The sequence below is a fragment of the Megachile rotundata genome, chromosome 8 (genome assembly GCF_050947335.1).
Source record: "Megachile rotundata isolate GNS110a chromosome 8, iyMegRotu1, whole genome shotgun sequence".
In the NCBI taxonomy this organism is placed as follows: Eukaryota; Metazoa; Arthropoda; class Insecta; order Hymenoptera; family Megachilidae; genus Megachile; species Megachile rotundata.
In genome coordinates, this window is record NC_134990.1 from 6,658,975 (window position 1) to 6,672,138 (window position 13,164).

Genomic DNA, 13,164 nt, shown 5'->3' on the forward strand with positions numbered 1-13,164 from the left:
AACCTATTTACTCGTTAGGTAGTATATTAAATACATTTCAACCTTTTCGGAGGCGGCGCAAAATTAAAAGATTTCTTGAACATGTGATTCCGCCGCTAGAGGTCTTCAAAGTTAATTCAGAATTAATCCGTCGCTCTATTAGATGCTTAAACACTGTTTGAAAGTTGTGGTAAATGTAACTGACATAAACTTGTCATTGTTATCTGCCACAGTTAGACCATTACTTTTCTGAGCATCTAATTTGTGTGTATTTGCAAAATTTACTGTTTGGTTGTTATTATTATGGTGCAACACTATGTATATAATAATGGACAGTTTTAGGTATATTCTTTTGGGAGAGATTACTCTCAAGTATATTTATTTTTGTGTTGTATTTAATATAATTTGAAATATAAATAAAGGTACGTGGTTATTGGAACAAAAAGCGTTGTAAGCTTTAGAGCAACAATAGAACTTATTACTATTATTTTATACAATATAGTATTATATTTAATAGAAGTATTGTAAATAATCTAATTCAGTCTTTTTATTTTGGGATGAGATTTATGGAAATTCATGATTTTCAAACCTTGTGAATTTTAGAATTCTACTATCATGAAATTGTAGATCTTTAAATTCTAAAAGCGTGATTTTAAAATTCGCCGTTTTTGTTATTTCATAATTTCATAGAATGTTGAACAGAATTGTATTGAATAAAAATATATTGAATCGAAACGATTTGAAGGAAGATGCACCGAATTGAATCCCGTTAAATAGAAACTCGTTATTTTAATTTATTTTGAATAAATTGTCGCCAAAAGAAAATAATATTAAATTGGAACGTGTTAATTGAATTATGTCAGATTAAATCACATAAATTGAGCCGCGTCGAATTGGACCGCGACTAATTGAACTGCATCGGATTGAACAGTGTTAAATTTAAACGTGTTAAATCGAATAGTGTTAATTTCAAATGTGTTGTATTGAATAGCGTTAAATTCAGGTGTGTTAAATAGAAATACTTGAAATTGAATCACGTTTAATTAAAATGCTTCGAACAAAATCATTTTAAAACTAAAACATATCGAATTGGGTAGCGCTGCAAATTAATTTACTATAATTTCTCCTAAGGTATAACGTGCATTAATCGAGCCTCCGTTTAGCAAATATTTATTCTGGATTCTAAAAACAATAAAATCTCTTCCACTAGGACAAATTCTTAAAAATATCTATTTTCAAAAATTAAACGAATTAGTTTTAATCAGTTTGCTCAAAGATTGTTTAATGTAAATGTCGCTTAAGAAAAATGACAAGTACATTAAAATAAATATGATACTATCACTAATAGTATTTATTGCCACCCACAAAAATAGCAAATAAAGAAGAGTATTATACCTTGGAACCTTCTGTATCTCCTAATATTTAGAATAGCAGTGAATTACAACTCAAATTGCATCAAAAATTGCAATATTTAACGATGTTTGTTTTCACGTTCTCGAATGACGTTGATATACTGAATAAATATACTCATATAAAAAAACTCTTTTAGAAAATATTTCTGTCCACTTCACCGCAACACACGTATCCATTACGTAATCTAAACGTGCTAGTTTCATCTAATGCGTCATAAGCTTGATAAACTTTCGAAAAATTTTGTCCATTACATTCACGAGTAGTGTGCATCCAGATTTTCCTGCTTTCACAACGAATAGCGAGGAGTCGATCACGCTTAAAAGCAAACGATTAAAATTGGACGTTTCAGTCGATTTATCAATTGGTATCAGAGTCTATCAGTGTCAATTAATAAGAAAGACTTGATATTAATTGATGCTTTCTCCTCCTATTGCGGCACAGGGAACACAATGACAGGTACATAGATTTTCTACGGTATTCTATCAAAATTGCGAGCATTGCGTCGAGTTAGCGACGAGTCCGTTGTATCGGCAACGGAAAAGATTTTTTGTTCGATGACAACCTTAAACAGGATAGCGTAGCAATATTTCATAAGGTTGAATTTTTAAGTACGCCTTAACCTCTTCAGGGAGAAAATTATTAAGAATGGCGAGGGGTTAAGCTACCTTCGAGATTTAAAATGCATGTATAACTTTCAAGGTTTCTTTTGGCAAAGTGACAAGAAAGAAGAATACCTCTCAAGAGTTGTATAGTACAAATTCTAAATTATACAAAAGAATTAAAGGTTACGGTGGAACAAAGTGACGACACTGGAACCATCTGGCGCTAACCATTTTTGACATGACCTTTGGTCGCGGCCTGCAGCAGAACTACCCTATGTTTTGGAGTAGGAAAATTCAATACTTTACATGACCTATACGAAGTTAACTAGAAAAGTGCATATGTGCAGGTCGAAATATTGATTTCAGAAACGATGATATTGTTCGGAAGAGATCTTTTCTAGTTCAAAAATTTGGCACTAAATTGTGTATAACAAAGAAGGTTTATACTGAGTCGAAAAATCTGTGTACACCTCTGTAGACAACTAAGTTTCAAAAATACAGTGGAAGCTTAAAGGATTCGGGACAAATTATTCGTAATGCTGCAAGGCAATTCGAGAATCGCGATTTCGCGAGAAACGTGCTCAAAGCTGTGCTTTACAATATTCTTGGTATAAAAGTAGAAGTTTCAGATTCATTGCAGCTTGCGTTGCCAGCATTATGCAGCAGTCTTTTTGCATTGTAGTTAGCCTCTTTTGGCTTCTCTTCGAACTTCCGGTAGAATCTTCAAGCATCTTTAGTAACGACTGTTAACGAGCGTCTGTATCTATCATGTGACGCATTTTCTTCTAGATTTAGAAATTGTAACAATTTCTGTCTTCTCCAAAAATTACGTCACTTCGTCAGGTTATTATAAAAATTTCAAATTGCAATATTCATCGTCATACCTTCAAATAATTTATTGCTCGTTGTTTCTGGGAGTTTTTGAAGTTGATTATTAAATAATAAACGATTTCTTGTACTTTACAATCTTAGGTACTCTGCGTTCTGGAATAGTGATTGCCATGACTGTAAACACACTTTGGAAATTAAATTTCGTATTAAAAACAATTTATGATGTTACTATAATGCAATACCATAAGCAAATTTAATCAAAATGGAATAACAAATTTTTGAATTTGGTTTTATTTTTCAAACCGTGTGGAATTATTTAATGAAACTTCTTATTCATCCTAAATTGTTTTTTCATTTTATAATTTGTTATAAGTTTCCTCAGAACTCTTCACTAGATGTAAACTTATTTCAAAGAAGAAATTTCGTATTTGTACCATTTTTATTTTATATTTAGTTAAGATATTATCTGAGATGAAAGTTTGAATGTTTTGATGCCTCAAAGGTAGCTTAACCTTCTAAAAAAATTGAAATCACGAATTGCAAAAGACTCCTCTTCAATCATTGCAGAAACAAACATCTGTGGCATTTATTTTGTTTAAATTCTCAGTAGTTTGTCCAACATTTTTTATAAAACATATGTAATTAAATGAAATAAAACAAATATGAAAACACTTGATTGGAGATTGAAATAAATATTAAAAAGAAAATGTTGATTGAAATGCATGGCTTCACTTATCAGATTACTAGCATTAAATATTAAATTGGTTAATTGGAAACGATAGGTGTTGACATTTCAAATATTTATACAAGTCAATGCATATATTTTAACTGTATACATTGATTTTTCAAATATTTATATGTTATACAAGAATGTACTGGTGCCCATGAAGAGGTTAAATCCGCGTACGGTTTTGATAACATATGCACTATGTATATTCGTTAGAAAAGCACAAATGACAGTGTATGTTAAATCACTGACAAAGAAAATACACAATCTTTAGAACACCAGATATAGCACAAATACACAAGATTCTAAAGGTAATAATTCTGCAACATTATTATATTTCCAGAATAACTACAAAAGTTCTTAATATTACTGTAGGACAATTTATGATATGATAAATATACTAATACTATGATTACAATATAAATATTCTTATTTTGCTATCAATTTAGTATTAGTTTAGAAAATTTGAAAAGTGGGAAAATTGTAATGTAGAAAAATTTGAGTTATGAAATTTATTAAATTTTAAATGTTGGGTTGTGAAATTTTTAAAACTGCAAGAAATTTAAAAAATTGTAAGGTGATTTGTGAAATTTAAAAATTCCTGAGTTACAAAATCAAGGAAATAATTTAAAATTTAAAGATTTGTAAATAACAGAATTGAGGAATTGAAGAAAGTTGCATAATAATTTATTAAAGCTAGTATGTATTTCAGCAGTAAGCTAGTTTGGCCACGAATTTATTCCTTTCAAAAACACTATACTACAGTACTATAATTTTACAGAATTATTACTTTTAGAAATTTCTGCAATTATACCTATAAAAGTTAGAGTAATATAGCGTCCCACGAATCTTCACACTGTGTGTATCATTTTCAAATTGTCTATTGTAGTAGTTGATGTCTCTTGAAATTTTTATACTTCATACTGTATGGCAACAGCAATAAAAAGTTTATCTTTGTCATAAAAAGTCCATTAGAGATTTGAAAAGTGGAATAAAAGGGAGGAAACATGCTTCTAAATATTATATAAAATATTATTTCATAAATATATAACAACATTAGCTGAATTCATTAAATAATTCAAAACATTTAATATTTGTTATTTTAATTTAACAAACGTTTTTACTTATATAAATAAAAGTATATTTAAATTATAAATTCAGTAGTATATATAAAAAAAAAACTATTGATAAAAGAGTTGTTTTAAATAAATAAAAAGATTGTTAAAAAATTTAACAATTTTATTTTGTACACTTTATATACAAAACGTAGGTAAAACAATTTTAATATTTTGTGGCAAATTTTTTTATTTAATAACAAGTAATCGTTTGGGCAAATAATTGGAAATAATCATTCAATACTTATTATGAATAATTCTTTCTAATATTCTGAAGAATGACATTCTTGTTTCAATCACGTTCGTAATTCATCTTCTGAATTTATCAGTGTTTTTGTAATTCTTTCGTTTAATTTATTTCGTGTATTCTCCGTGGGAGTAACGTTTGAAGATTGTGGAGGTGGATGTAAAACTACGTCAGTGCATAGTAAAATATTTTTTTCAGGAAATTAAATATCGGGGAAGGAAATTAGCAAACCAACCACGTAAAGGAAATATCGAGTTTTTGACGTTTCCTTATCAGCTGTTCGCACAGCTTAAAATAAATATAAATATGGGCAAATCGGGGGAGGAATATTTTTCTGCTCTGTCGTTTACTGACATTATTGCCGTTGCCATAACCTGATAATTTAAGGGATCATAGAAAATACATTTTCCATGAAAATTAGTCCGTTTAAAATTAAATAGGTATATCAAAGAAACTATTTATTATTAACACATTACAGTCTGCTAATGCATTATTAAAGAAATTTGTTGACAATCATAAATTGTATGGTTTTATAGTTAATTTACAAATTATGGTTGTAAGATTGTACAAATATTAGGATGTTGAAATTTATTTAAAATTGATGATCAAAAAATTATAAAATTTCAACAATCAAAGTTGAAATTAATAATAATAATTGTTAATAATTACAATGTCCTACATAAAATATGGAAAATGAAACTAGTGATTTTTACTGATTCTAGCGTTAATTTAGACATCAGAAAATTGGATGAAGGGAAGGGATAATCCAAGATATTGTGGTAGAATTCAGCTAGTAATTGAACAAATGAAAAAACTTGTAGCCTGCAGAGGAAAATACCGAATACAGCAAATACCAATAACTGTAGCGCTTAATCCACGAATCTCGAGCCTTTGAGACTGTGCGCCATGAAATAATAAAATATGAACGTCGTACGTTTCACGCGTTCTTTGATTTTCTGCTACTTTTGCAATTTTCTGCCGAGTTCACACTTTCAATATACGTAAGTAACGATTGTAACCAGAAGTCGTTCTCTTTGATATTGACGCTTTTTCTTTTGATCGTTCTTTCGCGTAGTATATTTCTGAAACGGCGCGACGCTAAAACTATAAGATATGGGAAACAATAAGTATTGCCGAGGTTAGAGTGGCACTGCTACAGAAAACAAATATGGCCGTCGCGAGGGTACGCTTGATATCGGATTAGACGAAAAGTTTTGTCATTTCTTAAGATATTCGATTACAAATCTTGCGTATGTAACTAAAATCTTATTGTAGAACGTATTAATTGTTTTTTCGATGTACAAGGAGAATTAATATTGATCAAGATCTCTGTTTAACCGTCACTGACTATTTATAACTGTGACTGCACTTTTGAAACATGGATTATTATAGGAATATTTTCAATAGAACATTTTGCAAATCAAAACAGATACTTTTATTTTTCAAACCCCAAAAATTGCAGTATCCTCAAATCTGTAAATTTTTTAATTTTCAAATTCCAAAATTACATTTATTTTATTTTACAAAATTAAATAGTGGTAGCTTTTTAAAATATATCCAAATGATTTTCCTTCTCGTTATAATCTCAGAAAAGATAAAAATAAAAATAATGTAAGCTCCACAACGTCTCCCCTATGGCTCGTTACAGAAACAACCATGAAAGAATTGCACTTTTGCGATATTACACTCTGTACTATCGTGAAGAGATAAACGATGGAGTAAACAACGCCTTCTCGCGGGAGACAACTTTGCTGAACCTTGGGTTAACATCTAGGATAGTGATGAATGGTTAAACTTTTAGAAAAGTAAAATTCTATGGTGATGCTGTAATGCATCGTATAGAATGTGGTTCTACAGTATGTATGAAGTTTGTGAATTAGGATTTATTCGTGACATTCTAGGAAAAAATAGGGACTTTGCAATTTCAGTGTAGGAAATGAAAAATTTAAAGTTTATTAAGATAGCCATTTTGAAATAAGTGAAATTTAAGAAATGTGTGATAATATTTTTAAATTCTTTAAATACTCAAAATCTAAAATATTAAAAATTTTATACACTTCAAGATTTAGAAACTTTAAAATGTTATAAATCTGAAATACCAAAATTTAAAAATTCAAAAATTCAAAAATTTAGATTCTGAAAAAAAGGTTCTGATCTTTTCAAATCAGTATTTTTAAAAATCAAATTTTCTCGAACCGCTGAATTTTCAAATTATTAAAATCTTAGGTACACTCCTAAATTTATAAATTCCCAAATTCCTTAGTTTCTCAAATTGTAAAATTTTTCAATTCCCACATTTCCAAACTCTTATAATTTCAAAATTCGAACATCTCAAAAACCAAAACTCTTTTGTGGCATTCACTGTCTCCAAAATTATTAATCTATGTCTATACATGACTGTAATGTGTTAATTATAAGAAATATTCAATAAACAGAAATAGACGGTAAATTTAAATGAAAGCATTATTTTTATCACATTATAAATAACTTGTAAAGCTTTCTGCACATAGTTCACACCATTTTACTCGTTTTAATGTAACAAACACAAGTTGCATTCCTTTGTTTAAAAATATCAGAATTACCAAAAATACAAAAAATCACCAGAGCGCAAAAACATTTGGTAATTATTGCAATAGAATACAAGTTTCCAGTTTCGATGATTGCTAAATGTTGCAAAAGTCGCCATTTTGAACAACTTGTTCCTATGCACATAACGGTCGGACTCTCATAGTTTTCGAGATATTCGCAGAAAACTGTCACAACTGTCTCATCCAATTCTGCCCACATCCACATATCTGCGACACGGTCACAAGCATATTCGGCATTCGTATATCGCGTATTTTCTCCGTTTATTTTTTCAACGCGTACTCGGAAAGATGGACGAGATCGGTTAGGCTATATTTTTTCGCGGCCATTTTGCGCCGGAGATCTTCTAACTCGAACCGAACATTTTCAAAACATCTCCGAACCTAAGAACGAACGGAGGTTACGCGTAGGAAAAAGTTATTCAGAACGTCGAACTTGGTAACATATTTCAAGATCATTGAAATCGACGAAACGGACGGTATCAAAAATTCGATTTTTATATATGTCGTTTCCAGCAAGAACGGATATGACATTCGTAGTCAGCGCGATGAAACCAGTAAAATGACCAGTTAAAGTGTAACACGTGCCAAAAGCTTGTAAACAAGAAAATAAAGTTCAATGTGCGTTTTCAGAAAGAATTAGATTAGCACACAGAAGTTTGAACAAGTTTGAATACTCTTCGTTAGCATAAAAACCAAAACACAACGGCAAGATGGTTAGTTACAGGGTGGTGGCGGTGGTCGCAGGAAATAGTGAAGCGGTCACATTGAGCGGCCTTAGGGCTGACACGCAATACCAGCTTGTCGTCACCGCCGTTAGAGCAGGCAAAAAGTTTCGAAGTCGACCGATCGTCTTCCGTACGCTAGGTAAGTTTCAACCTTCTTATAGCATGTTTAACCTTGCTACTAACAGAAGACATCTAGATATTACGTTACATGGTGAAACAAGGTTGTACACTGTGAAATAACTGAGAATAAAGTATGGTATAACTATGGCTAGAAAAGAAAGTATAGTAAGAAAAGAACAAGAACAATTTAAAAATAGCCTGCTCTCATTCTGAAGTTATAGGATATTAAAATTTCAGAAGATCTAGATTATTAGAGTGTAACGGTTTTTATTAGGTATTAATAATATATAACCTTTATTGATGCTTACATTTATTAAAATATTAAATGTAGAGTATGTTTGCTACGCCATATTAGTTCTGCTATGATGAGAGAAGAACTAAGATTTTATTGACAATTTGTATTTATATATATATAATAAAGTAAAATAAAAATAATATAATTAATAATATGTAATAAAGTTCCTTGCCTGTTAAAAAAAAAAACTACCTGAAGTGACTTACAATGACACTAGAAAAGAACCTTTTTCTTAAAACAGATAATTCACAATCATTTATAAATTCCTCCTTTGCATGAAAATATTTCTGACAAAATGTACTTTTGGTATTAGCAGAAATTAAATTTTCTGTCAAAAAATTTTATGAATATTTTGAAAATTATTATTTCTCCATAATATCACCATTACCAGTTTCACAGAGTTTATATATCTCATGTATAGCGCCATAGACATGGTTATAAAATACATATTTGAAATTGCTATATTAAGCCTTAATAAAACTGTTGTATTGATATGGATCACACAAGCGTATAGAATTTCATATCAAGCGTTGAATTTAATGCATTAAATGATCGCAGGAAGTCATTGCTGTACGATATGAAAGCTTTAATCAAATCGAAAACTCATTTTGTAGTGTGTACGTAGCTGAGTTTTGTTTGTGTGTGTTTCAGAACCGCCAAGAACATCCCCTCAACAGGATGCAGCGGTAACTGACGGTCCCCTTCCACCACCCCCGCCTTCTTCGCAACAACCACAACCTTATATACAAGTAAGTTTAACTGTGCACACATTCATTGCACTCATCAAAGTGATAGCCTCACATTTCGTGGATTTATCGACAATTTTATGTAGAAGCTGTCTCGTGTCATCGGCTGTTATTTCGTGATGGAATACGAAAGTGAAACAGTGTAAATTTTTAGTATACTTTATTTATGTATATCGGGTCGAAACATCGTACTTACTATAAAAAATATTATATATCTTATGTACGTAAATTCTACGTATCTTTGGTACATTCTATATGATTCTTTATCATTTATTTTAACATTACAATACATATTTATTTTAATATTACAAACAATATATAAATACACCAACCACGCTTATTTTTAATGGTCGAAGCTTTTAGTAAGAAATTATAGTCACTGTTCTTTAAATACGAATTCATAGGATATAAAGAATAAACCGTGCAAAGTAACGTAAATAAATCTATTTACGTAAATAAGCCGGATTACGTAAAGCTTGATTTCCAAGCTATTCATAAATTTACTAACCTTGTATCTTTATGTTGGCGTCAATCGATCTTCGTAAGTAAACAAATTCATCTTCACTTGTTTCATTTTACGTTTGTAAGATTCGTTTATAGAGGTTAGGAAACAAAATGTCTCGCAGAAAAGAACTTTCAGAGAGAAAAACTATGATAGATGATTTTCGCATTGAATACGGTTATATCGCGTAACAAATAGGTTGTTCAAAAAGTGCAATTGCTGATTTTGTTAGTAAAAGACGTAATCACGGTGAGAAAAAGTGTTCAGGTCGTCCTTCAAAAGTGTCTCTTCGAGATAAACGTAAAATTCTACCATTAGCTTCTAACTCGACAGTGTCGTGGTTCAACTGCGTGTAACAACAAATTGTTGCGAAAACCATCCGTATTATTATTAAGATTTTGATATGGATTTCCACGATTCTCTTCTTTAATTTATTAGCTTACACTACAATTTTATTATTACTTTATTATTTACACTACACGTCTTTATTGTTCACTTTTCAAATTTATTCTGTTCGCCACGTGTCAACCGTCGCGAACCGGCAACCGACTCGCGCGCCGAAAATTATCGAAGATTGCCGAATCGTTCCGATTGATTCGAAGACGTCCTGTTGAAGAAATGCAAAGCACGCAAACATTTCTGTCACGTAAATTAAATGTTCATTTCAAATATTATCTCATTCATTTTCTAAACACTCCTGAATATTTTCTTCCTCTATAATCTAATCACAATAAAGTACAATTTCATTTTCTTTTAACTTACTTCTTTCATGCTAACACAATCCACAATCTTTAACATTACAGCATTCCATTGGTATATTTTTCGCTATTTGCAAGAATTCAAAGATCTTTAATCTGCCATTTTTAAAGTCTGTAAAATATCTCTGTATGAAAAAGAATCAGTCCTTTTTCAATAATTAATGGTATACAAAATGAAGGCGTGAAACAACATCGATCACTATATTACGTTACATGGCAGCCATGTTTGTTTATCCTGTGGCGCCAGATAAGACAGTGCGGTTAAATTTCACAATAAAACCATGGTGCAAGTTTATTAGGATTCCGAATAAATGAAACAAAAATAAAATTTATTATATTACGCCTTTAGTTATCACTGCAAAAGATATCATTGCGAAAGAAAATATAATTTGAAGAATGACTAAATGAAATTGAAAAATCATTTTGACTGGTGTGGCAATTCTAGTGTCAATACAGTTTTATTACCATGTAACCGAACTATTTGAGCTGAAGTATACCAGCAATTTTATTGACATATAAAATGGAGTACATGTTCTGTTGCAGCCTATCATTTCATTTGATGTGTAACCACGTATAGACGCTTCCGTGTGTACTTACGAAGCAACATTGATGATGCTGTTAATAATTCATGTAAAACGTTAAACGGAACATTACGTGACTTGAATAGTTATTTGTCTTTGGTTTTATTGGAACATGTGCATCAGAATACGTTCCATCATGTAAAGTAATATAATTTCGCGATTAAAACTTGATAATACGGTTAATTACAATGGCATATCATTTAGTACACTCGAGTGCAAAATGTAACTTGAAAATTTACTAAATTTCTGATTTTTTAAGTCACACGGTTCGTATTTTTGAATTTTTGAATTTTTAAGCTTGTAACTTATAAAATTTTTGGGCTTCAAAATTATCAAATTTTTAAATCTACGAATTTACAATTTTAAATCTACAAAAATTAAACCTTTCCACTTTTATGAATTTAAATATTTTAAAATTTCCATACTCACAAATTTAAATTTAAAAAAATTCCTAATTCTGAAATTTTTCAAATTCCTAACTTCTCAATTTTATAAACAACTAAGTTCCTCAAGTCATTAATTTAAACATTATAAAATTTCTAACTTGCAAAATTAAAAAATTTAAAAGACTAGTTTTCAAAGTTCTTAATTTTGTAGAATTGAAAATTTAGGATTGCAATTTTTGATTCATTAATTTTTTATCGGACGAATTTAAAAACTTTTGCAGACTTGTCAGAAAGTTATGTCATAAAGTTAGGTATACCATAAAGTCCAATATACGTTGAAGTTGCGTGGAAATTTGCTAATAAATCAATTTGCGTTTCATGTTGAGACAACACGCAGAGTAGCTCTGTTTACTAAAGAAAGTGAATCATGTTTATAAACATAGCTGTTTGATATTGTATAATATCGACACGAGACAGCCATTAAAGTTAGTAAAAGTTTTTCGCGCAAAAAGTGGATCGAGGCGCATTTCTCCTCCTAGCACCTCAAATAAAACCATCTATAGTTACTTTCTTTCAAAAGTACGGAAAAATGAAGTTTTTAAAGAGCCAACAATTCTCTAAATGAGTCGGAACGTACCACAGCTACGTGAAATGCTTCAGAAAGTTTCTTATTTCGAAGAAATAACAATTCTGCTCGTACTTTTATTCATTGTCGTTGGCTTCATTCGAAATTTCTCTTCTGAAACATTTTTCATAAAACTTGACTATGGCGCCACACAAGCACATAGAACGTAATCGTAATATACATACATCATTTCACTGGTTTCGACGCGCTGACTGCGAATGTCATATCCATTCTTGCTGGAAACGACATATGTAAAAATCAAATTTTTTACACCGTTCGTTTCGTCGATTTCAATGATCTTGAAATATGTTGCCAAGTTCGACGTTCTGAATAACTTTTTCCTACGCGTAACCTCCGTTCGTGCTTAGGTTCGGAGATGTTTTGAAAATGGTCGGTTCGAGTTAGATCTCCGGCGCAAGATGGCCGCGAAAAAATATAGCCTAACCGATCTCGTCCATCTTTCCGAGTACGCGTTGAAAAAAATAAACGGAAAAAATACGCGATTTAGGAATACCGAATATGTTTGTGACTGTGTCGCAGATACGTGCATATAGGCAGAATTGGGTGAGACAGTTGTGACAGTATTTTGCAAATATCTCGAAAACTATGAGAGTTCGACCGTTATGTGTATCGGAACAAGTTGTTCAAAATGGCGATTTTTGCAACATTTAACAATTAACGAAAATGGAAACTCGTCTGCTTTCGAAATAATTACCACGTGGTTTTTCATTTTTACAAGTTTTTGTATTCTTATTGTTAGTACGTTTCTAGGAGTTTCATAATTAATTTGGAATTCTTAATATTTAGAAATTTGAAAATCTGCAAATTCGAAAACATAGAATCTATTTATATATTTTGAAATATAAAAATTTTGTAATAGTGTGAAGTTAGAAAATCAGAAAATTGGAACAATAGGACACTAGA

At 30.6% G+C, this 13,164-nt stretch overlaps 1 protein-coding gene across 12 annotated transcripts in view; it reads left to right on the forward strand.

The window, feature by feature from the left end:
* The window catches only part of LOC100880196 (uncharacterized), a 156,630-nt gene that overhangs the window by 71,754 nt on the left and 71,712 nt on the right, over window positions 1-13,164 (forward strand). For 11 of the 12 annotated variants that reach the window (XM_076534623.1, XM_012287982.2, XM_076534621.1 and 8 more), the window contains exons 6-7: window positions 8,221-8,366; window positions 9,294-9,391. In XM_076534623.1, the coding sequence (XP_076390738.1) occupies window positions 8,221-8,366; window positions 9,294-9,391 (244 nt within the window). The remainder of the gene's footprint in view (window positions 1-8,220; window positions 8,367-9,293; window positions 9,392-13,164) is intronic. The other variant, XM_003704476.3, reaches the window with a different exon arrangement.